This window comes from Hippocampus zosterae, chromosome 14, assembly GCF_025434085.1.
Source record: "Hippocampus zosterae strain Florida chromosome 14, ASM2543408v3, whole genome shotgun sequence".
Lineage (NCBI taxonomy): Eukaryota > Metazoa > Chordata > Actinopteri > Syngnathiformes > Syngnathidae > Hippocampus > Hippocampus zosterae.
The window spans coordinates 14,621,423-14,644,033 of NC_067464.1; the positions used below are offsets into that span (position 1 = coordinate 14,621,423).

At 42.2% G+C, this 22,611-nt stretch overlaps 1 protein-coding gene across 2 annotated transcripts in view; it reads right to left on the reverse strand.

The window, feature by feature from the left end:
* Positions 1-21,379, reverse strand: part of rab3gap2 (RAB3 GTPase activating protein subunit 2 (non-catalytic)) — a 22,644-nt gene extending 1,265 nt beyond the window's left edge. The window contains exons 1-34 of one of the 2 annotated variants that reach the window (XM_052086667.1): positions 20,999-21,379; positions 20,705-20,796; positions 19,711-19,825; positions 19,272-19,353; positions 19,122-19,169; positions 18,950-19,025; positions 18,775-18,876; positions 16,765-16,864; positions 16,320-16,418; positions 14,285-14,433; positions 14,120-14,199; positions 13,800-13,892; positions 13,201-13,340; positions 11,828-12,023; positions 11,562-11,705; positions 11,120-11,202; positions 10,642-10,706; positions 7,503-7,593; positions 7,289-7,410; positions 6,947-7,160; positions 6,720-6,817; positions 6,528-6,636; positions 6,305-6,465; positions 5,174-5,348; positions 4,935-5,093; positions 4,747-4,853; positions 4,588-4,654; positions 4,171-4,241; positions 4,063-4,098; positions 3,921-3,995; positions 2,445-2,660; positions 2,015-2,104; positions 1,447-1,671; positions 1,205-1,369 (exon numbers count right to left, since the gene is read on the reverse strand). In XM_052086667.1, coding sequence (XP_051942627.1) covers positions 1,205-1,369; positions 1,447-1,671; positions 2,015-2,104; positions 2,445-2,660; positions 3,921-3,995; positions 4,063-4,098; positions 4,171-4,241; positions 4,588-4,654; positions 4,747-4,853; positions 4,935-5,093; positions 5,174-5,348; positions 6,305-6,465; positions 6,528-6,636; positions 6,720-6,817; positions 6,947-7,160; positions 7,289-7,410; positions 7,503-7,593; positions 10,642-10,706; positions 11,120-11,202; positions 11,562-11,705; positions 11,828-12,023; positions 13,201-13,340; positions 13,800-13,892; positions 14,120-14,199; positions 14,285-14,433; positions 16,320-16,418; positions 16,765-16,864; positions 18,775-18,876; positions 18,950-19,025; positions 19,122-19,169; positions 19,272-19,353; positions 19,711-19,825; positions 20,705-20,796; positions 20,999-21,101 — 3,948 coding nt within the window. In that variant the 5' untranslated portion in view covers positions 21,102-21,379. Of the gene's footprint in view, positions 1-1,204; positions 1,370-1,446; positions 1,672-2,014; positions 2,105-2,444; positions 2,661-3,866; positions 3,996-4,062; positions 4,099-4,170; positions 4,242-4,587; positions 4,655-4,746; positions 4,854-4,934; positions 5,094-5,173; positions 5,349-6,304; positions 6,466-6,527; positions 6,637-6,719; positions 6,818-6,946; positions 7,161-7,288; positions 7,411-7,502; positions 7,594-10,641; positions 10,707-11,119; positions 11,203-11,561; positions 11,706-11,827; positions 12,024-13,200; positions 13,341-13,799; positions 13,893-14,119; positions 14,200-14,284; positions 14,434-16,319; positions 16,419-16,764; positions 16,865-18,774; positions 18,877-18,949; positions 19,026-19,121; positions 19,170-19,271; positions 19,354-19,710; positions 19,826-20,704; positions 20,797-20,998 lie in introns of both variants that reach the window. The other variant, XM_052086666.1, reaches the window with a different exon arrangement.
* Positions 21,380-22,611: the final 1,232 nt, after the last annotated feature.

A 22,611-nucleotide genomic window follows, 5' to 3' on the forward strand; every position in this document is an offset into this window, starting at 1 on the left:
ACCATGAACCACAACTAATGTGAAAAGAGGTTTAATCATTAGTATCCATCCATTTTCCGAACCGCTTAATCCTCACTAGGGTCGCGGGGGGTGCTGAAGCCTATCCCAGCCGTCTTCGGGCAGTAGGCAGGGGACACCCTGAATCAGTTGCCACCCAATCGCAGGGCACACAGAGACGAACAACCATTCATGCCCACACTCACACCTAGGGACAATTTAGAGCGTCAAATCAGCCTGCCATGCATGTTTTAGGAATGTGGGAGGAAACCGGAGCACCCGGAGAAAACCCACGTAGGCCCGGGGAAAACAGGCAAACTCCACACAGGGAGGCCGGAGATGGAGTCGAACCCGGTACCTCTGTACTGTGAAGCCGACGTGCTAACCACTGGACTACCGGGCCGCCTATCACAAGCAACCAATTATTTAAATTAGAAAAAAAAGATTAAGGAGGTAATGGACCCCTGCAGAGTTTGGCACCTGCAAGTTCACATACCGTATTTTCATAACCATACGGTGCACTGCATTAAAAGGCGTAATGTCAGTTACAGGTGCTATTTATAACTTGGTGGTGGCCTCGGCCATCCATTATGGCATTGTCTGCTGGTCAGGCTGAGATGCTGCCTGACAGAAAGAGACTGGAGCGACTGGTCAGGAAGGCCAGTTCTGTCCTGGGCTGCTCCCTTGATACTCTGGACGAGGTGGGCAACAGAAGGATGCTATCTAAGCTAAAAGCTATGATGGCCAGTCCCTCCCACGCCCTCCAACCCGCCCTGACAGCACTTGGTAGCTCCTTCAGCTAGAGACTGTTCCACCCGCGCTGCAAGAAGGAGAGATACCGCCGCTCGTTCCTACCGACTGCTGACTGCTGCTAATAATAATAATAATTAAATGATGTGAAAAATAATTGTAAATAGCACTGTGATTTATCCATTTTGTATTTATATTGCACTCAATTGAACGGTGTTTGTTTGTTTTTTCTTCTTTCTACCCACATTCTTGCTGCTGGAGGCTGTATAACTTATCTTATTTCTGTATTACCTGCATTATAGCGATTTATTTAAGTAATCAAATTTATTTTCCTAAATTACCCTCGAAAATAGTGGGAGGACACTGCTGTGTATCCCAAGGGAATTTCAAGAGGGCCTTGGCCCCACATGTTAGGACCCGCACAGATGTCAAAAGAAGAAAGTGGCAGGGTCCTCACCATAGCCTTGAGCCACGTGCACAAAGTGGGGGGCAGGCGGGCCAGTATCTCCATAGCGGGCTGCGTCTGGTCCTGACTGTGCAGCAGTGAGTAGCTCAGCCTTTGTCCTGTGATCATCAGCAGCTGAGAGCCCAGCACGTCCTTGTCTTCCACCTCCAACATCACCTAAGAGGCACAACCGTGCGTCATGTCCAAATGTGGCATTATGTGCTCATCAGTACAGGTCATTAGCAGAGATCTACCTCCTCTGCGTGCCGGTCCAGGCCCTGGTTGTAGAGCTGGCACACCAGGTGGCGCCGCAGGATGTCGGGGGTGACCTGCAGCAGGCCTCCCAGCTCCAGACACAGCGAGGGCCACCATACGGCCTGGGGACCATTCGAGGGCGGCATGCGGGGTCCGGTACTCGAGGCAGACACGGACGGATCGTCCATACACTGCACCCAGGCGGTGAGCACCCGGAGAAGAAACTAAGGGTTGAAGGAAGATGAACATGATAGACAATGATGACAAAGGGCATGAAGATAATCATTTAGCAGCAGGCTATAGTTTGGAATTTTTCATCACTTTTTTTCCTGCAATGCTTCCAAAGGTGCGTATGTGTGTGTTGGACTTTATTTTTATCCAATCCGAAATCAGCAATGCACTGCCATGTCAATCTAATTTGCCCTCAGAATCAGTAACACTGGGCCAACAATCAAATGTGGAAAGAAAACAAAAAAAGGATTGACATTGCACTTTTCACAGAGAAGGTTCATAAAGTGTTTCACATCGTTAAAATACAATAATAGAATCAGAAAAGAGAAGTCTCACCTCCTGTCTTAATAAAACCAGTCCTGGGTCGGTGTCTCCACTTGGCAGGAGCTGAATGGTTGTCAGGTCTCGAAAGAAAGCATTCTTACCCTGGATAAATTATTCCAGAGTTATTTTTTTAGATAAATGAGTATTTTCACTGCCCATACGCATCACTTTAGCATTTTAATGAAAGAAAAAAAACAAAAAAAATTCACACTCCAACCTTCGGACAAATTTGGGTTATGTCACAACCAACAGAACGGAACGCTGTTGTACAAACCCAATGAAGGAGCTTGGGCAATTAATGAAAAATGTAAACACGGTTTCAATTTTCACATGTTGCAATCTTCAAAACATGATAATGTGTAGAACAGCGTATTGCATTTGCAAGTTTGCGACATTTGTGAAAGTAAATGGAGGGCCCGTGTATGACTCCAGCCTCCCTCACCTTACTGTCAAACAGGCTGAGGGGTTTGACCTTCAAGCTGAAAGTCAAGGTGGCGTATAGTAGGGAGGCTAGCAGACAGTGATGCTGCACCAGGGGATAGTGAACACCTTTCTGCTCGAGGGCAAGTTTAGCAATGGAGGCAGGGCCCTCAGCTCCGCACCACACCTCCTCCACGGACAGCTCTGGAGGAGGAACCTCAGCTACCGCAGAATCCGCCTAGAAGGAAGGAAGGGGCGCAGAGAAAAAAGGATGATTAGAGGAGAAAAAAAAAGATGAAACAGCGATTTTGTAGCACACACATGCAAACATGCTAACCAATAAACACAATAACAGTTTCGTGGTGTTGTTACAAAACATTACTTTGGTCTGCTTTTCTACAATGCATCCGGATTGTAGTTACAGCATTTCGTACCTGTTTTAAGTTTTTCTGTACCTGTGCCCAGATTTCTGCATCAAGACAATCCCGTCTCAGAGGTCTACAGACAAATCCTTTGACTGCATGCTTGTTTTGGGCTCTGATTAGGGCTTGGCAATTATGAACATTTTTTAAAATCATATTTCACACACTATAAGGCGCTTCAGAGTATAAGGCGCACCTTCAATGAATGGCCTATTTTAAACCAGTTTTCATATCAAGGCTGCATCGCATTCTAAGGCGCATGGAATAGAAGCTACAATAATGGCTGCAGTTGTGTTTTGCATCCGTTAGGTGGAGCTACACTAAAGGTAATACAATACAATACAGCTTTCCTCAGATAGAGCTTTCACAACCGCTGCAGCTGTAACAAAGCGCTTTACAGAATACTTAAAGTACTTCATCCAGGAAATCAGAATATTGATTTTTTTCTAAGGCGCACTGGATTATAAGGCGCACCGTCGGCTTTTGAGAAAATTGAATCCTTTTTGGTGCACTCTATAGTGTGGAAAACAGGGTAAGTAGTTTGAATATTAAATATCTTGTCGTTGTATTGTCTTCAATTAAATAAAGGCTGAACATGATTTCCAAATGATTGTATTATTTTTATTTACGTTTAACACAATGTCCCAAGTTCATTGGAATTGGGCATTTACGTTCCTCGGGAACTGGTCATTGCACAACACATTTACAGTGTTTTTAAGATTGTAAGAAGACAAAATCGAAATCACAATGAATTTTAATGCCCATCCCTAGCTGTGACATGCACTGTCAACTGTAGGGACCTTCTATAGACAGCAGTGAGGCTTTCCCAATCATGTCCAACCAACTGAATTTACCACAGGTAGATTCCAATGATGGTGTAAGGGACTTTTCAATGAAAATGAAAACCAAAAGAGCACAAATGGAGCTGGCAAGCTTTGTTTCCTACTCATGCTTTTTGCAGACTGATGCGAGCCACCGACCACTCTTCATGCCGTGTTGTGGAGTGGACTGTCTTTACTTACAAAGTCATTGACAAAAGACAATGGGCACTGATTCTTAACCAAGAGTCCAGTCACCTCCATGAGGACCTGCAGCAGCTGGACACAGCATCCCAAAAAGGAGGTCATAGCTCTGTCTCCCATTCCGACATCCTTCAAACAAAACAAAACCCATCAGAATCAATCTTTTGGAGAAAGTGAGTGTTTCGAAGACACTTACCCGTCGGCACAGGCGGTCTTTGGGTGCTTTTCCCACCTGGAAAATAACGAGATGAAACATTCCGGTTTGGGGAAAAGAATTCTTTGTTATTGTGAGGGAACTGCTTACCTTCTCAATGAGGAAGGCTGCTGCCGAGAAGCGTTTGACAATGAACGTACTCCACATCATCGTGCAAATACCTGTGAAAAAAAAGTTTCACACACAAAGAAATTGATTGCACTTGTGCCAATGGCTGATGCTCAAAATACAAACAACATTTACAATTCATTGTAAAAGAAACCATGAATGGACTGACATCTTTTTCAGCCTTTTTGAGAGCCTTTAAAAGGAATGGCCATACTTGCAAAACAACTGACGGAGGTGAAACCCCCCCCAAACCAAAAAAGTTGAGTTGGCCACACGTAAAAAGTAGTTGGCACACCCGCACTGCGTCAGCTTCGATTGCATCGGTCGATGTGCGGCAGGCCTAAGGCTTTGTCAACGTCAATGTCGACACTGGATGACTGTGTTGTGAGAAAAGCCTACCTAGTTGGATATGCGGACTGGAAACAAGCTTCAGATGTTCAACGGCCCGGCACAAGTGTGGACCCTCCTAAAGTAGCAAAGTGAAAGATAATGTCAACAATGATGCATTTGAAAGAAAAATCAGAATGTTTGAGTGACTTGATTGTGTGTGAATCGAACCTCTGGGTCTTTGTTCCACTGCACCACATACTCCCAGCAGCAATGAGCGAAGAGCAAGTTTGGGGAGAGGGAGTGTGGAAAGCGCTTGCAAACAGTCATCAACACCTCTACGTGTACATGCATATAAGATGGTATCAATGTGGAAGGTATATGAATGTCAGATCACCCCGATTTGATTTCAACCTCACCTGCTGTTCCATCCGCGTTCTCTCGACTTTCTACCACTTTGACATCTTCTCCTGCCCCCTCTTCATCCTTATTCTCGCTCTCCTGAAGGATTTCTTTGAGTTGCTCAGGGGCCAGGTTGTGCCTGAACACCCACTTGGAGACATTGTCAGTGATGCCACCTTGAGAGAAAAACAATTGAGTTTCAGGCTTAAGAACGATGTAGCAAACACAATAAAAAAATCATGATTAGGACTTGAACCTGAGCCTCCCTCCAGCAGTGTTTTTATGGAACACAGTGCAGCGGGGCCTCGTGCTGCTCCGACAGTCGGCGGCACCAAGAGTAGCGTCTGCAGCACAAGTACATCCTCCAGCTGACGAACGCACACCACCCAGTGCTCCAGCTCCAAAGACACTGCTTCCCACTCTGACTGTAACTTTCATATGCCCACACAGAAAAAGCAACACCTGTAATTTACTTGCTTCAGACAAAACATGTTCTGACCATGTAGTGGTCAAAACATTTTGGGGGGACTATTTAAAACAGTTTGTTGGCATATAATAATTTCTCCATTGTGAGACAAATAAAGGTTTTCTTTTCTTATCTTCTAAGTGGATGGTTTTTGGTTAAAAAAAAAAATACACCAAGGACAAAGAATTACAGCACATTAAACGCGCTGCAATACTCGACTTTTTCTGTTCCGTCTCATGCAAAATGGGCCAGATATCAGTGGGGGCGGAACTAGGAGGCTTACAGCAAGGTGTACGACTGGTTGTTCTCAACCACTGCGTCTGAAGAGATAGGCAAGCAGAAACACAGCAGCAAAAATGGACACAAACTGACTCATGAAGGCAGCGCTTCAACACCACGCTGCCAAATTACAATTCAAGCAGTGTGAAGATCCGAGACCCAGCAGACACCCCCCTCCCCCGCCCACATGCCGACTGCCAACTTGTCCGAATTTCTGACTTGTCGGTTATCATAAATTAGACTAAGATGTTGGGTATCATTGTAGATCTGCCTGATATTTTGGGGGGCTTTGTCATGATAAGACACAGCTTTCAACTCTGGCTCTTGCTTGGAAATGGCGGCAAAGTCATGGTGGAGAAACACAGTTGTTGACGCCGTTATGTAAATTAATAGCGGAAATTTAGAACAGCTAACTCGCAGAGATAGTTTTGGAAAAATACCGTAGGCAAACAATTAAAATAAGTTAACTTTCCATAATATGAGAGTATTTTGGATTTTTATTTTTCTATTTATATCTTAAGATGAGTGGGGCTCAAAGGAATAAAGAAAGACTTTCTTCAGTGATCCAAAACAGAGGACCCGAGTGACAATTCCCACTTTGGCTAATTCCAAGTGTGTGTGTGTGTGTGTGCGCATTCTTACCTTGCTGTCTGCCCTGCTGGTGATGCTGGCCCGAGCGGCACGATGAGCAACAAAAGCAGCCAACAGAGCGGCCGCAGAGTTGTGTGACTGCGCCAAGATGTTGCGGCACTGCTGCCACCAAGGGGAGACAGATTGGGGGTCCCATGACTCTTCGATGGCGCCTGTTGAAAAGGGGCAAAATGCAACCTTGTGTTTGATCGTTCAACAGATAATTTATACATACCGTCCATGTTGCTGAGGAGAACCAGTAATTCGTGAAGGTTTTTAAGACACTCTGTCGGGGTCTGGAGCACCTCCTTTTCTCGTTGCAACCATACACTTAACAACAGAGACTTAAATGAGACAAAGGGACAAGATTATGTTGCTGTTATCAGCCATCAAGCTGAAAATGCTATTTTTTAATCTGTGGTCTTACTAGTAGCTGTGCTGGGCCAATGGCAGCCTGTTGTAGTTTGTCACAGATCTTATGTGGTGGGCTTTTACCACACAGGCAACTCCAGAAGATGAAGCTCCCTGCAGAGAAAACATGTACCATACTGTAAAGTCAACCCTCAGACTGTACTTCATTAATGTTGGCAATTGTGTTGGGGTTACTGGCACATCTAGAAAGCTAATGCAAAGAGAAATGATAACTGTGTGTACCTAACTGGTTCCATTCTGGTTCAGAATGGTGGATAAGCTTTAACTGCCCATCCTCTGTGCATTCGGTCTGAGAGAGGAAGGTTTGGGCGGGAAGAGGTGCGTCTGGTGCGTCTTGAACAAAAGAAACGCTGGGTCTCGAGTTGAGCTTGGTGTAACGTTGCAAGGTGGGACTCACACGTGCCAAATCACCCTCAATGCCATCAAGGGAGTCCAGCTGAATGTGGGGTTTATAGAGGATTCCAATATTTAAAATCATTATATCACTTCTTCTCTGACTCAGCTTAATGCCAGTCAATTCAAAAGGCAAATTTTGTTTTGGTGTGGCTGCGCGTGTGCACCTACAGCTTCGTTGCGATCCTCACTGTCGGCAGAAGAGTTCACGTGGTGGATGTCAGTATAAAGCTGAAGCAGTTTCAGCCGGGAGGAGCAGAGCTGCATTAACACTGGATCCACTTGGTCGGCGTCTGGTACAGAGACATTTTGTACATACCGAAATCATAATTAAAGATATGATGAATACTCAAGCAAAAATGCTCTTTCTGATAAGCGGCTCCACCTTGCTGCTGCAGAGCGCCGAGTAAAGCGCATGTGATGTTTGTGAGACACAAGACAGGAATGTTCTTGTTGGACAGCAAAGACTCCAAAGCCTCCAAAGGAAGAAAAGAAAAAAAGACAAACCAAACTTAGAAATGTGTGTGACTTTGATGGCGAACGTGTGTTCTTATTTACACCAGGGACGTGCGGCCACGGGAGGCAGACAACGAAATACGAAAAAAATATCTATAACATATGTTTCCGCACTACAAGGCGCACCTTTGATGAATGGCCTATTTTAAAACGGTTTTCATATATAGGACGCACCTGATTATAAGACGCATAGAATAGAAGCTACGATAGTGGCTGCGGTTGCGTTATGCATCCGCTACATGGAGCTATGCTAAAGGGAATCTAAGAACATACAATAAAATACAGCTTTATTTATATAACGCTTTCACAACCGCCGTAGCTGTAACAAAGCACTGTGCAGGACATTTAAAATACTATGTTCAAGAAATTAGAATATTTTCCATATATGAGGTGCATTGGATTATAAAATGCACTGATGGTTTTTGAGAAAATTTCATGTTTTTAGGTGTGCCTTATCGTGCGGAAAATAAGGCACCGGTATACATTTTTAATTTATACTAATTTTTTAGTCTGTGCTTTGTTGATTTTCATTTAGATTCCAATAATGCCCACTGTATAACTTGTAATATCCATTCTGATTTTCTACAGTCAGTATGCATTTAATATCTACATATTTGATTTGGCTGATCACAGGAAACCACAGATGAAGTGCGAGGTGAGGCAGACCTTGAAAAGAACACTTGCATTCATACGTATGCTAAAAGCGGAAATCTCGTTAAAGCAGAATCCGTTATCTTACTTTGTTACCCCAGGATGATATTCTGTCAGCTATGATTAACCCTCGTAGTCCACCGCTTGCGATAAATGTAAAATTATGTCTTTGAATCAAAGGCAAAGGCATTCGGAAAAACACGAGAGAGCTGAAACGTATGGGGGGTTCTAAAATGGCCTAAATTTCATGACGTCACCAGCTGATAATTCTCAGGCATTGCAGCAATAATAAAAAAGGTTTTGATTCCATAATCTTCACAATTTACATATTTTGCACCATAGAGACCCATTATAATTCATATTTTTGAATGCATCGTAAACCTAACGTGTAAACATGCATTTCACGCGATTTTTACGTCAATCGCTTTGTTTTCGCTTGGACAGACATATGCATGCCACATTGTTGGGTTGAGGTCATTCCAATTGTGCAACTTTTAGGTGGCGCCAGAGGATCGCAAATGAGTTTGCCTTTTTGCAGGAGGCTTAAAACCAATGCATTTTACATGAACACGTCCGGTCGGGATTGTTAGTAGGGCTTGGTTGGGACCTCCAGACACAATTTTTTTTCCTTTTGCAAAAAATAAAGAATAAAAAATCCCAAAGAACTAATAAGAACTATATATGTATGGATAGCACAGATGTCTGAACATTTTGAGTGTTTGAAAAAAAAATGTTTGTATAACACAAAATACATCATTTCAAAAATTGTAAAATGCGTAACTTAGGGTTTTTTTTTTCATTTGAAGGACCCAAGGGTTAAGTCTGCATGTGGCATCGAAGAAAGGAACTTTAGAGATCGAATGACTGATACAGAGAGCAAGATATTCATTTGGACATACAATTTATAAATGGGGGCGGCCCGGTAGTCCAGTGGTTAGCACGTCGGCTTCACAGTGCAGAGGTACCGGGTTCGATTCCAGCTCCGGCCTCCCTGTGTGGAGTTTGCATGTTCTCCCCGGGCCTGCGTGGGTTTTCTCCGGGTGCTCCGGTTTCCTCCCACATTCCAAAAACATGCGTGGCAGGCTGATTGAACACTCTAAATTGTCCCTAGTTGTGAGTGTGAGTGCGATTGGTTGTTCGTTTCTGTGTGCCCTGCGATTGGCTGGCAACCGATTCAGGGTGTCCCCCCGCCTACTGCCCGAAGACGGCTGGGATAGGCTCCAGCACCCCCCGCGACCCTAGTGAGGATCAAGCGGCTCGGAAGATGAATGAATGAATGAATTTATAAATGGAGACAGTTTTTTGGGGGGGCCACGACGTTTGTCAAAGGAGAAGAATCTGTGCTTGGTGGTTGCGCCTTCTCGGCAGCGCGTGAGTGCCAGCACTGATTTTGTTTGGGAGGAATGTCAGCACCATCTGACTATCGTTGCTGGACAGCCCCGGGGGGCTTGTGTTTTTTGCACCTAAAACGGGCAGCATTTTTCACATCCCCGCTGTGTTCATTGGGAATGTCGGTGCTGTTGGACAGTCTGCGGCTGGATGGATGGATGGCTTGTGGAGTCGACGATGAGAAAAAAGGAGCGTCAGCGCAGAGCGCCGATGCATATGTGGAACTGGGAGTCGCGGCTTGGAATTGAAGCGGATTTACATGTGACAGGAGATGTGAGCCAATCTCTTTTTCGTCAGTGGACGCTACAGCTTCTTGTTTGCTTTCAAACTTAGCTTGTAGCAGACACGTGCACATTTCCAGCATGACGTCTTTGATCCACGGGTGAAAGGACACTTTGATTCGCTCCTCTTTCATCTATAACTGCTTCAAACGACAACATGTGTGCAGAAAAGTGGTTCAGATTGCACGACTGTCTGTGTTTTATGTGTTGTGTTGTATTATTTTGGCATTTTATGTTAACTGTTCTTTTGATGGCGGTGCAGGCCCCTGCAGCGGCTCCTCTCTCCTGAGGAAAGAAATTTCATCTGTGCTTTATGTTGCACATGTAGGACATTTGACAATAAAGATGACTCCAACGTGAACTCGGTTTTAATAACAGCTCATTCAATATCACCCATTGGGTTTATGTACAAATTCTGACACAATTAAGTTTAGGCTAGTAACGCAAGTTGAATTCTCATTTTTTTCTGTGAACTCTGAAACTCACTCAACCTCGTTCTACCACGTCCGACTACATTTCTCATTAACGCTGTAACTGCTGTGGCAAACTCTGTTGACAATATGTGAATCTCATTGGGCATCCACCACAATCGTGGAACGACACGTTCGCCTTTTCCATTCACCGTTTCCTGAAATGCGCTTACGGCAGCCGTTGGGAACATAGTGTAGAAACAAAGCTTCATCAGACCTGTTTTTGAATGGAGGAGTGTTTGATATCCAGCAGTACGTCTCTGGCCTCACTCTCCAAAATATCTTAAAGGAGAAGAAAAATCATGATACTGAATGTCTGTGATTTTGTTAAATCCAACCAAAGACTAATGCTCAATTTAACCTAGCAGTCCCTTTGGCAGGGTTATTTTAAAAGACAACATCAAGTTTATAAATTAAAATGGCATTAACAAAGTATTTATTGCAGTTAAGACTCCTCAAACCAGTTATATGCTCTTGATACACACAATTGTCCCTCAATTAACACAAATAGTTCATAACTTTCATATAACCTATTTTTTTCTTATTTTTATTTTGATTATACACTACACCTGAAATCCAAAATAAACAGCAATTATAAGTGTGCACAATTACAAAGTCAATAGAGAAGAAATAATTATTTTCCTATTTGTACTGTCAACGGTAAATGCACAGTGGGGTCAAGAATAATCTCTCACCAGGCTCCATATCTTTGCTCTTGAGTATTGTTGTCAGTTTCTTAAACAAATGCATATCTTTGGCCCCTTCACTCTTCTTGTCACTGAAATGAATCCAATGCATTAAAATCATTCCAACAATCTTTCTATATCACAAAAATACCTGAAAATGAATCTCGGGACCCACGTAGGTTATCGGTTCTACTTTCCCTCTTTATGACTGGGATCCCATATAGATGTATGCGTGTCTTATATTATCAAATATGCACAACAAATTGTTGGACAACTTAGTTTTGAAATCAGAAGCCAGTAAAGAGTTAGCCTGGCAAGCCATGTCCAGCCATCGACTAGTCCGCGGGCTACCGGACAATCGCGATCAACTGGTTGGGCACCTCTATTGTCATGTATATCTGTATTGACGTGAACCAGTGTGTACAAATGTGCTGTCGGTGAGTGGAGCAACCTGAGGGCCAGGTGGAAGGGAACATTCACAGTCCTTAGGGTTCCTGTGACTGGATCCAGCAAACACACTTGATGGGTGTGGATCTTCCAGCCTTGACTGGTCACACTGTTCACCCCTAACAGACGGTAGCCCGCATACAGCAACCTGGAGGTGAACACACACACAAACACACACGCACACAGATCCGAAGAAATCCAGAGTGGTATCATATATACACTGGCGAAACACCAGCCAATTGACATAAAGCACTGGTTTTCTGTATGCACCTGCAGTGTTTGCCGACATTGAATGCTCCCACTCGAGGTCCATATTGCATCGCCCATATCTCCAGGATCCCCCTGCGCGGGCCGTAAATAACCAGAAACAGTGCATGGCGCCTGGGCACGGAAGTTGAGAGGGAACTTTCCCGACTGACTTGCTCCTCTGGAACATGCAACCAACCCAGCTGTGCATCTCTGTAACCTTCAGTAAACAAAAGATTTTTATGAAAAAAAGAAAAAAAACACAAACAACATTGTCCAAGTCATGTCAAAATTCAGGTAAGTATATTTTGCCCTGGACACAACAGTTCCACCGCCCATGCTTGGCCCATCACGACCACAATGAACAAACGCTCTATTCCCCTCACCATCTCAAAAAGAAGACTAAGCTAGCATAGTCATGCCCTTACATAATCATTTATCACCATAATGCTTATATAATAACATTACTGAAACAAAGAGCATACTACTTGCTTTTTTCTAATTAATAAACACAAGCAAGAGAAAATGAGGATAAGGCAGTTGACCTCACTTTGCACTAAAGATGCCATTTACAAAGCATATTTTTAAGTACAGTGCACTCCGCTTAATAGAACACCGGTTAATAGAGTAATCCGTTTAATAGAGCAAAAGGCTCTGGAACGGATTTGCCTAATGCAATTTCCAATAAAGATACTCCGCTTAGTAGAACAGATCTCCGCTTAATAGAACAGGCCGTAAGCAATGAACATTGTAAACTAGTGGTTTTCGAAGTGTAGCTATCGCGATACTGTACCACTATCGCGAGAAAACGCGGTAGTTCTAGCCGTATACAGTAACAGGTAGCACGCGTCACTCCACACATAGACACACGCACGTCACAATGGCTTCAACTTCATTCAAGAGACGAGGGCTATCACCTGCGGATAAGAAGGACATACTCAGACGATACGATGCATTGCCGGATTCTCAGAAGGTACGCCCGCGGTTTCCAGGACTTCCCTCTTATCCAGCGCATTGAGAGGGAAGTCAACCGCAAAATTACGGACTTCTGTTTCCAGACAAAAGTAACAAAATTTTTCTCGTGATTTGAGATGTTTGACTGAAGTTGATTAAAGTTGTTGTTTTGTTGTTTGATTAAAGATATGGACGTCCAAAGTCGAAATATCTCTTCTAACTCGTCAGCAGGGGTTTTTCTGCGTGCATAACTTGGTCGTCGACGTGTCTGAAGGTGTACCTAATAAAGTGTCTCCGGTTAATAGAAACTCCGCTTAGTAGAACAGAAGCGCTTCGGCCCAATGGTGTTCTATTAAGCGGAGTGCACTGTATAAGCAACAGTATTGACTTCATAGCACCATTGTTGTGGCCTGCATATTATTCTCCCCCTGCTTTCCCTTTACCTTTCCACATGCGAATTGCAATCCCTCTGTTTAGGTCCAGCAGCGTGACTCGACCAAAGTCATCAGTGACTCCGGCTAGCGTGTTACAAGGGGACAGGCAAATGGACTCGCCATGGCGGCGAGAGTCCGGGAGACCAAATCTGAATGAGAGAGGTCAGTTTGAAAACTGTACACCAACAAGCCTCATTTTATAACATTTACAAAACAATACATTTAATTACAATATTTATCGTGGCCAAAACATTGCTGTTTTTTATTTCATTTAAGGCTACACAATGGTGTAACCTCAACATATAAGTTGAGTCACTTGAGAATCAAGTGACCCAACTTATATGTTTCTCGACTTACGAGCTGTCATTCAGTTGATTTTATTTTTTACGTAGATTTACTAGCTCAAACTTGAGACACAATTGCTGTACAATACTATGGAGGTATTTTTTGTCATTAATGTAAATAAGTCTGGAAGCGATTAATGGTATTTACAATCATTCCAGTAAAAAAAAAAAAATGTTTTGAGATATGAGTCTTTTGAGTTACAAGCATGTTCACAGAACTAATTAAATCTGAATCTCAAGGAACCGATGTATTTTGAAAGGCACCTGATCCCCAAGGGTGTGGCAGGTTCAACTTTGGGCTTGTGTTTCTGGACTGTCTCATCTTCATTCTTATGCTTGTTCCATCCTAGCCATCCACTGAAAAAGGAGCGTAGAGATGAGACAAAAAGTCAAAAAAAGAGAGGGAATGAAGCCGCACACAAAATAGTAAAATGGGACAAAAGAGAAGGATTGCTTGTGTTCGAGTATTGTCATTAGCTGGGATCATTAGTCAAGGTTATAATAATCATTCGGACAATATTTTCACTAGTTAAGCTCTTATGTTGTTGTTTCCATTTTGCACATGCATTCAAAAGCTTGCACACCTGGCAGCACTGAAGAGGGCTGATGTCAGTTTACTGGCCACAGCGAGAGCCACGTGAGAAAGAAGAGGCTGGGTGCTTCCCTGAGAACACACACTGATGAGTATTCATGCCTTTCGTTTACCCCAGGCTGCAAATATCTTTTTACAAGTAATGTAATGGACTCACCTCGACAGCATAGTAAAAGCCAGTGTATGGGCCCCCTCCGACAGTCACGTACTGGCTCATGGCAGGGGGACTGCCTTTGACTGAAGCATTGAACCCCCCCAAAATAGAGGCATTCTTCATCTGATCAAACACATTTAGCGTCATGACACCTACCAGAGAGAGACAGAGATAAAGAAGGATTTGTTTGTGTGTGTGTGTGTGTGTGTGTGTGTGTGTGTGTCTGCGGGTAAACACTTCATGAAGTAAACACTTCATCAAGTTCTGTGGAAAAAACCCCCCAAAACTCAAGAGACATACTGTGTGATCAACTTATGACGGCCGGCATGTACATGTATCTTAAACATATTCTTCAGAAACAAAGACTGTGTTTTAATCTCTCCAGATCCCAAATAACAAAAATGGATACCACATACACCATAGGGAAAAGTACAAATAGCGTGTAACCAGAAGGAATAATTGCACCTCGAGATGGATACCGTCAAAGCTACCCAATATTTGAAATTCTTGTGTTGACCAACAACGACAGTTTGTCCATGAATTTGGCAGCTGTCTAAATCCCTACCCGCAATGCTTCATAACCAAGAGCAGTTACCTTTAGAAAAAAAACTCACAAAATTAAGAAATTATTTTCTCTCTTACCCGCAGACATACTAAGTGTGAAATATATTATATGTAATATATATTAGAGCTGTTAAACGATTAAAATATTAATCTAATTAAAAATGCAACTGTCATAATTAACTTAAATTCACAAAAAATTTATCGTGATTCCTCACGCATTTTTTATCGTTTCTGAATTTCCTTTTATATTTTTTGTCCTATTTTTCCTCATTTTAATGCTCTCATCAACATGGAATCGTGAATCCGTTTTCTATGTGCAAAATGCAAATATTAATCAAATAATTTCGATTTTCAATTTTACATGGATATATATAGTGGATTTAAGCCATGGTTGCATACTTCGTTTTTCTCAAGTTTTCATTGAACACAGCAGTCAGGCTATGTTGATTCTGTTGGTCCTTCTTGCGTGGAAGTCTCTCTACGTTTTTTTGTAGACATCATTTCGGATGAATACACTTGGTTCGATGACAACACTGGAGACGTTGTATTTTCGCTAGGTCGCTACACCTGCACCGCTGAACTTCACCGTCACTGTCAGACGAACACAGAGAAGCTCCACCCGCTCTATTTATATGGACACGGAACACTGTAACCTTCCATACAAAATAGTTCCAAACAAGTAACAATCGCGTCAGTGGCATACATCGTTTACCTGTATGATACAGGTAACTAGTCTTGTCAGTTGAGCCATCTGGCAATTTTTTAAAAGTAAATTTTCCATTCATAAACTCTTTAAGTATCCGTTTTTGTGTCGCGCACTGCTGTGGCTGGCAAAACAAATGTGCGTGGACCTATGCAGCGCGCTTGTTGTTTTGTTTCTGGTTTATTTATAGAGCAACGTAACGTCCGCTGTGACGTGTGCTGCGTTAAACTCGTGAGAAAAAATTTAATCCCGTTAAAATTCATTTAAATTAATGCCAATAAAAACACGCTAAACTGACAGCTCTAATCTATATACAGTATATACTGTTTTATTTCTATATAAATATTATGTGTTTGATAAATGTAGCTATTAAATGAACACGTCATCTCACTCATTTTCAAAATAAAGTGACCAGTAAATTGTGTTTTTGGGGGGAAACTCCAGGCAACACTCTTTTCCACAGTAAATTCATGATTTAACAAGGGACAAGTCCTTTTTCACACAGGGCTATGAATATTTTTAAAATTTTGAATCAATAAAAATGACTTTTTATTGAATTTACATTTACTTCAGTTATCTTTGTCTAATATTTATCGTTTTTTTATTATTTTTCATGAAAGAAGAGAAACTGCAAAAAAGTAAGAATTTGACGACAGAACATACTTTTTCAAGCTCTGTGCATGGTCAATAAAATAACTGCTGCTACAACAACAAAAAATTGGATCACGGAAGACTCACAGAACTCAAAATAAGTCTCAATGATACACTTACCCACACTACAGTGGTCTACAATAGCGTCCATGTCCTGGAGAGCCCACTTCTTATAAGCCAGGGGAGGAGGCTGAATCACATCACTACCAACAGCTGCCGCTAGATGTATGAAAATGAAGAGGAAGAACTTTAAAGAAAGACAGGATGAACAGAACCCATGAAACAGTAATTTCATTATCCCGTTAATCTTGCATGCAGCCCACAGAGAGCACTTGTAAAAGCTTAGCGACTGGCTTTGCGTGACCAAGAGGCTCATTGATATTGAAATTCTACAACATTAACGCTGTCACGCTTGGCTAGCAAATAAAGAAAACACTCATAATTAAAAAAAAATGTGACAACATTGTGCATTGTGTCAACTGTCCAACCACGTACGCGTGCGTACACACACAAACGCACACACACGTGTACGCGTACACACACACACACACGCGCGCGCAAATACCTCTTGCCACCTGGTTCCGGCAAGCGCGCAGTGACTGGAAGAGGCTGAAACCATCTATGGTGACCAGGGCAGCAGGGTAGAGGATGCTTAACTCTTCATGCTGAGATCGACAAAGTTATTTACTGAAAGCCATTGTGTGATTTGAAAGGAATGTGTAACTCAGGTTAGCGTGTAGCGGGCTAGCAAGTTTACTTCTTTCTACTCCCTTGAACATAATTGTGTTGAATGATGACTTATTTCTCCTTCCTTTTACTATTTTACTTACCTTACTTTCTGTCAATTGTTTATTGAACATATATAAAAAACATATACAGTTTTTATGTTCAATAAACAATAAACAAACAAACAAGTTCCTCCATAGCAGGACGCCGCAGGACTCTTGACATCTTAACCTTTTGTTTTGTAAATGTTATTTAAGGTAAATCAATACTTCAGTAATGAGTATGTTCCAAACTCCTCCTGCTTTCAAATTGGCTATGTAGTGTGTGGAGGAGACGACACCTATAACTACCACCCTGCACTCTTGACAGTGATGTACACCATCCATCCATTCACATCTGAACCGCACATACTTACAAGGCTGGTGGGCATGCTGAAGCCTATCCCAGCACTCTTCGGGCAGTAGGTGCGGTGCACCCCGAACTTATCGCCAGCAAATGGCAAATAATAAATAAATAAATAAGGGTGGCCCAGTGGTTAGCGCTTCGACATCACAGTGCAAAGGTGCAGCGTTCGATTCCGGCTCAGGCCTTCCTAGTTGGAGTTCACATGTTCTCCCTGGGCCTGCGTGGGTTTTCTCCAGGTACTCCGGCTGATTGAATACTCCAAATTGTCCCACGGTGTGAGTGTGAGCGTGGATGGTTGTTCGTCTCTGTGTGCCCTGATTGGCTGGCAACCGGTTCAGGGTGTCCATCGCCTACTGCCCGAAGACGGCTGGGATAGGCTCCAGCACCCCCCCCCCCCCCCCCACCCTCCTCGCAACCCTTGTGCTGATAAAATGGATCGGAAAATGAATGTTTTCGAGAGATATTTTATTTTTTCAATAAAAGCTGTGTTTAGTTGCTCCTGCCTGGTTGTGTTGCTTTGGATTTAAAATAAGAAAAGATAAGAAAACCTTTATTAGGTTCGCAATGCAGAAATTCCTAATTCACAGCAGCAAAGTTATGAAAGGAAGAATTAGAACAACAAAATATAGGAGCTGCTGGAAAGGCAGCCACTTGCAATGAATCAAACAAGACACACAATGAAAAGGGGTTAATAATTTTGAGGAAAATTTGAAATTTGAGCTTGTTAGAAAAATCTGCCATGCTTCTACACTTAGCTCCTGCAAAGACATGTCTGAGCTTCTGAGTGGATAAAAGCGGGATGAGGAATTGCATGCCATCAGTTGAATTTTATGGAATATAACTACAAACCCCAATTTCAATGACGTTTTCCATCCATCCCCCCACGCGACTCTTGTGAGTGTTAAGCGGATCAGAAAATGGATGGATGGATGGATAAATCAATTAAATAAATAAATAAATAAATAAATAAAGGCTTTCGGTTATTGGTATCAGTTTGGAGAAGCAGGACGTTATCGTTGAGGAAAAAAATGCTTTTCATGCATCCCTATATATTTTTTTCTATCCCTTTATTAAAAAAAACAGGACATTATTAAAAGATGACATTGTAGAAAATGTTGAAATAAAGTTCCTGGTTAGGTGCTTAACATGTGAGCATACACATAAAATATGTAGATCGTTGTTTTCCAGAGTAACAGCAAAAGTTTGCAGATATCTTTTGTGATCTCAAGACTATTTGCTGATGAGAGGCTGAAATTATTTTCAATTATTTTACATGAAACAATGGCTCAACATTTTTTTGGAATAGCAAAAAAAAGATGTTCAATAATTTGATCATCGATTGCTGATTATGCGCTGCTCTACTATTATTAGTGATATTGCTAATGAAGATTCAAGATGAAAGTGAGCACCCCCCCCCCCCCTCACGATTTCACTCATTTCCTACCTGTTCAGTTACTCCAGGATGGCGAGGGATCTCATACGTGCGACACTTCAGCTTTAAGACTTGGTCCTCGTGAAGCAGTTGCGCCAGAAGCAGAACTCCATTCTAGTGAAAACAACATTAACTTCCCTGACTACAACGGCATTACGATGCAGCAAGCAATAAGGAAGTGGCAGACCTCTGTGTAGAAGCGGACATGGCCAGATGTGAAACCAACAACAACGCATGTCCAGTCCGGTCGCCCAGTGGAGCTCCTACAAAAAAACGGACACATGCATATCCAATCAAGCCACCTCGTTATTTATATACAAGAAATAACAAATACTTCAGGAAAAAAAAAGAAAGAGTACCTTTTCTGGCTTGCCAGCGGTATACAGATGGTGCTGCTCACGCGCTCTCTGAAGAGAGAAATTCAAATTACACTTGACATACATTAATTTCATCATATTTCACTGAATACCAGTTTGTCTGCTTTTGGTCAAAAAGGAGAATCATCTCACCCTTCCTCAGTGCTGAGTATTCCACTCCAAGACACAGCTAGGGTCATCTCTTCTCTGCCACCACCATCTGTTCGCCACTTAGCTGTAAAGAATCAGCCAATTATAATGCCTGTGTTCATCAAGAGATGAGTTATCTCCCTTTTCTGTGGATATTGCCAGGAGAGAGATGTGAAAATAAACACCTGATGCTTGCGTATCGCAATCCAATCGTTTCTGTCTTGACTTGAAATTTACATGTCTAACGTGACCACATACTTGCGCAGCCATTGCAATGCATCTAACTAGCTGCTCTGCATACACGCTTGTTGCAACAACCTGTTCAGTATCACTGACACAACTGGATAAATACTGCACTGCGTTTTTTTGTTCGGGCTTTGATACAGCAAATTTATGTGATCTTCTCTTGAAATAGGTTTCTGTGTCTGTGTTGAGATCTAACCTGAGAGAAAGACAGCCTTTTGCTCATGAGCCACCACAAGCAGATCTGAGCAGGGAGAGAGGGACACCATGCAGTTCTGTAGCCATGGTCCACTTAGCTCTGTGGTTTCTTCCACCTACAGGTTTGTGAGGAAACATCACTAATAACAACAGCAACAGAATATATTTCACTTTGTCCATCCATTTTTCTGATAGCACTTAAGGGTCACGGGTGAGCTATCCAATTTGACTTGGGGTGAGCGGCAGGGCACACACTGGACTGGTCACCAGTCAATCGCAAGGCACATATAGACAAACAAGCATTCACACCTATGGACAATTTAGTCTTCTGTTAAGCTCAGAAGACTGGGGTTTTTTGGAGGAAGCCAGAGTTCCCCGAGAAAACCTACTCAAGCAGGGGGAAAACAAGAAAACCTAATTAAGGGAGGGACTATGCCGAGATTCCCACCGAGAATCTCTCAATGGCGAGGCAGCCTGATAACCACTACTCCAATGTGTAGCAGACAAATAATCTAACAGAATGAATGAAAACTATGGCAGCAGTAGTGATGAGCAGTCTGCCTTACAGTTCTAAGTACAATACTGTACATATTTATTGATATTTTAAACGTTTTTCAAAGAAATACCTGTAGTAGCAATTGAACGGATTTAGTTCTCACTCAGTAATGATTTGAATTAGTGTGAGAATTGTTGCTTGTCTATATGAGCCCTTTGTTTGACTGGCGTCAGTGTGTACTCTACCGATTTAAAAATGGATGGGTTGCTTGTTACTTTGCTTATCAGGCACTAATGCAACTAATAGTTGTATGATTACTCAGGATTCTGCTCCATCAGTGTCTTGCTCTCACTGTCCACACCCCAATCCCCCAAGGATTAAATAAATCAATCAATCAAAAACAACAACTGACGTCCCATTAACTTTTGCAGATGAACTCAAATACATCTCCGGGGGACAAAGAAGTGATTTTAGAATGATAAAAGACGACATGACAAACCGATGTAGCTGATGTAGTTTCTTGCTGTTTGCTCTTGTCACTGTCCCATGCTGTTTCCCAGTCAGAGGTGTCCCACGAAAATTCATTTTCAGCTGCTGAGGAGGAATGCAAACAGCTCACTTCAATGTACGCAAGAAATTCGTACGCAGTGCTTTTAAGCACATTTGTATACATTTGTGTCCAAAACACTAAGATGGGGTGTCAGAGAAAAAAAATACGCGTGGACAGCTGCCCCTGTGTTCCAGGAGCAGGCAAGAATTAGCCTCGTCTGTCAATGATGATGATTTCAATTACCAGTTTGATTGTTCTCCACAGGCTCAGTTTGACCGTGGAACAAATAGTCCCTGACTGTCTTCAGCTCTTGGAGACGACAAAACTCCAACAAGCCGCAGGACATGTCCTCTCCGTCCAACCTGGATCCCAATTTTTGACAGGAAAATAAAACAATTAGCCTGTGTACTAAAACAGTCCACTTGTCGAAGAGCAACGCAGCCTCGCGTTAAACTTCTAAATCCCCGCTGTCGTGCTAAAACACCCTCCAAACAATATCACCTTCTGTTAATGCCGTAAGAAAAATAACGCGACCTAATACGAATACGTGTCTACGATATTAAATGTGTGCAGTACTCGCCGTCCAGAAGTGGAAGACAACTCGCGAGCAAAACATTGGATAATTTCCGGGTCACGCGCAAGTCGAGGTTTTCAAAGTAAAGGCTTAATTTCTGAAAAAGTCGGAAATGCAACACTAAAAACGACAATAAAATGAATATTTTCCAATGTAATGATGATAAATTCATTTTATCCCCACAGCAATAAGTAGTGCTCTATGTTTTAGTCTTGTTTTTCTAGACTTGATAAATGCTTTGCTTACTAGAGACCAGCAGAGCAAATTTTTGTTGTTCTTTCTCATTTTACTGGAATTATATTGAGCCACGTACCTGCTATAGCATATTAAAGGTGACACTGCTTTTGTCAAAATATACACCAACGGCCCAAAAATATCTTAATAAATATCTATAATAATCTATCTATCTATCTATCTATCTATCTATCTATCTATCTATCTATCTATCTATCTATCTATCTATCTATCTATCAAGTTCCACCAGTTCAGGGTGTACCCCGCCTATCGCCTGAAGACAGCTAAGATAGGCTCAAGCACATCAGCAGCCTCGTGAGGAGGGTAAGAGGGTCTGAAAATGGACGGCTTGATGAATGTTTCTTTTATGAATGCATTGGTTGATTTGGCAAACCAATTCAGGGAAATGTGTCCTTTTCTGTGCCAAAGATTTCATAAAGTGGAACATCATATTGTCATTGAAAAGATTAATTCACTCATATTTCTTTTGTCCTTTTTTGATTTTTTTGCATGCCTCACTCACGCTATCACTGAGTGTGTTCGTCTTTACAGAAGGCAGCTTTTCTTTTGGAGTGGACATGGCTGATTCTGGCATCTGGAATTAGTTGAACGTATATGTGGATTCTATATGATGACATCCATTGACAGCTATTTTGACATGATTACACTGACATTAACTCTGTTGCCTAATTAAAAAGACACTACAATTCAATGAATAACATACATACTGTAGATACAGTACAATTTTCTGAAGAAAATAAAATTATTTTCGCATCATGTCATTTGTGATGGGATGATCAAGGATGCACAGGCGGAACTTCTGCTTACACATGCAATGGATTTCAGCCTTATGCCACAGAGGATTACAAATAGTTTTCACTTTCAAGCAATGCGCTATTCACCTTGCTAATGATGGTTACGCAGCGCAAGAAGAAGCATACATCGATCCACCCTATCATCCCAAGACCATTCTTATAGCGAAAATAGCACGTACTGTAAATAGAGGTAATTTTTGTACAAAAATTATGGTTGTAAACAGTAGCGTTCG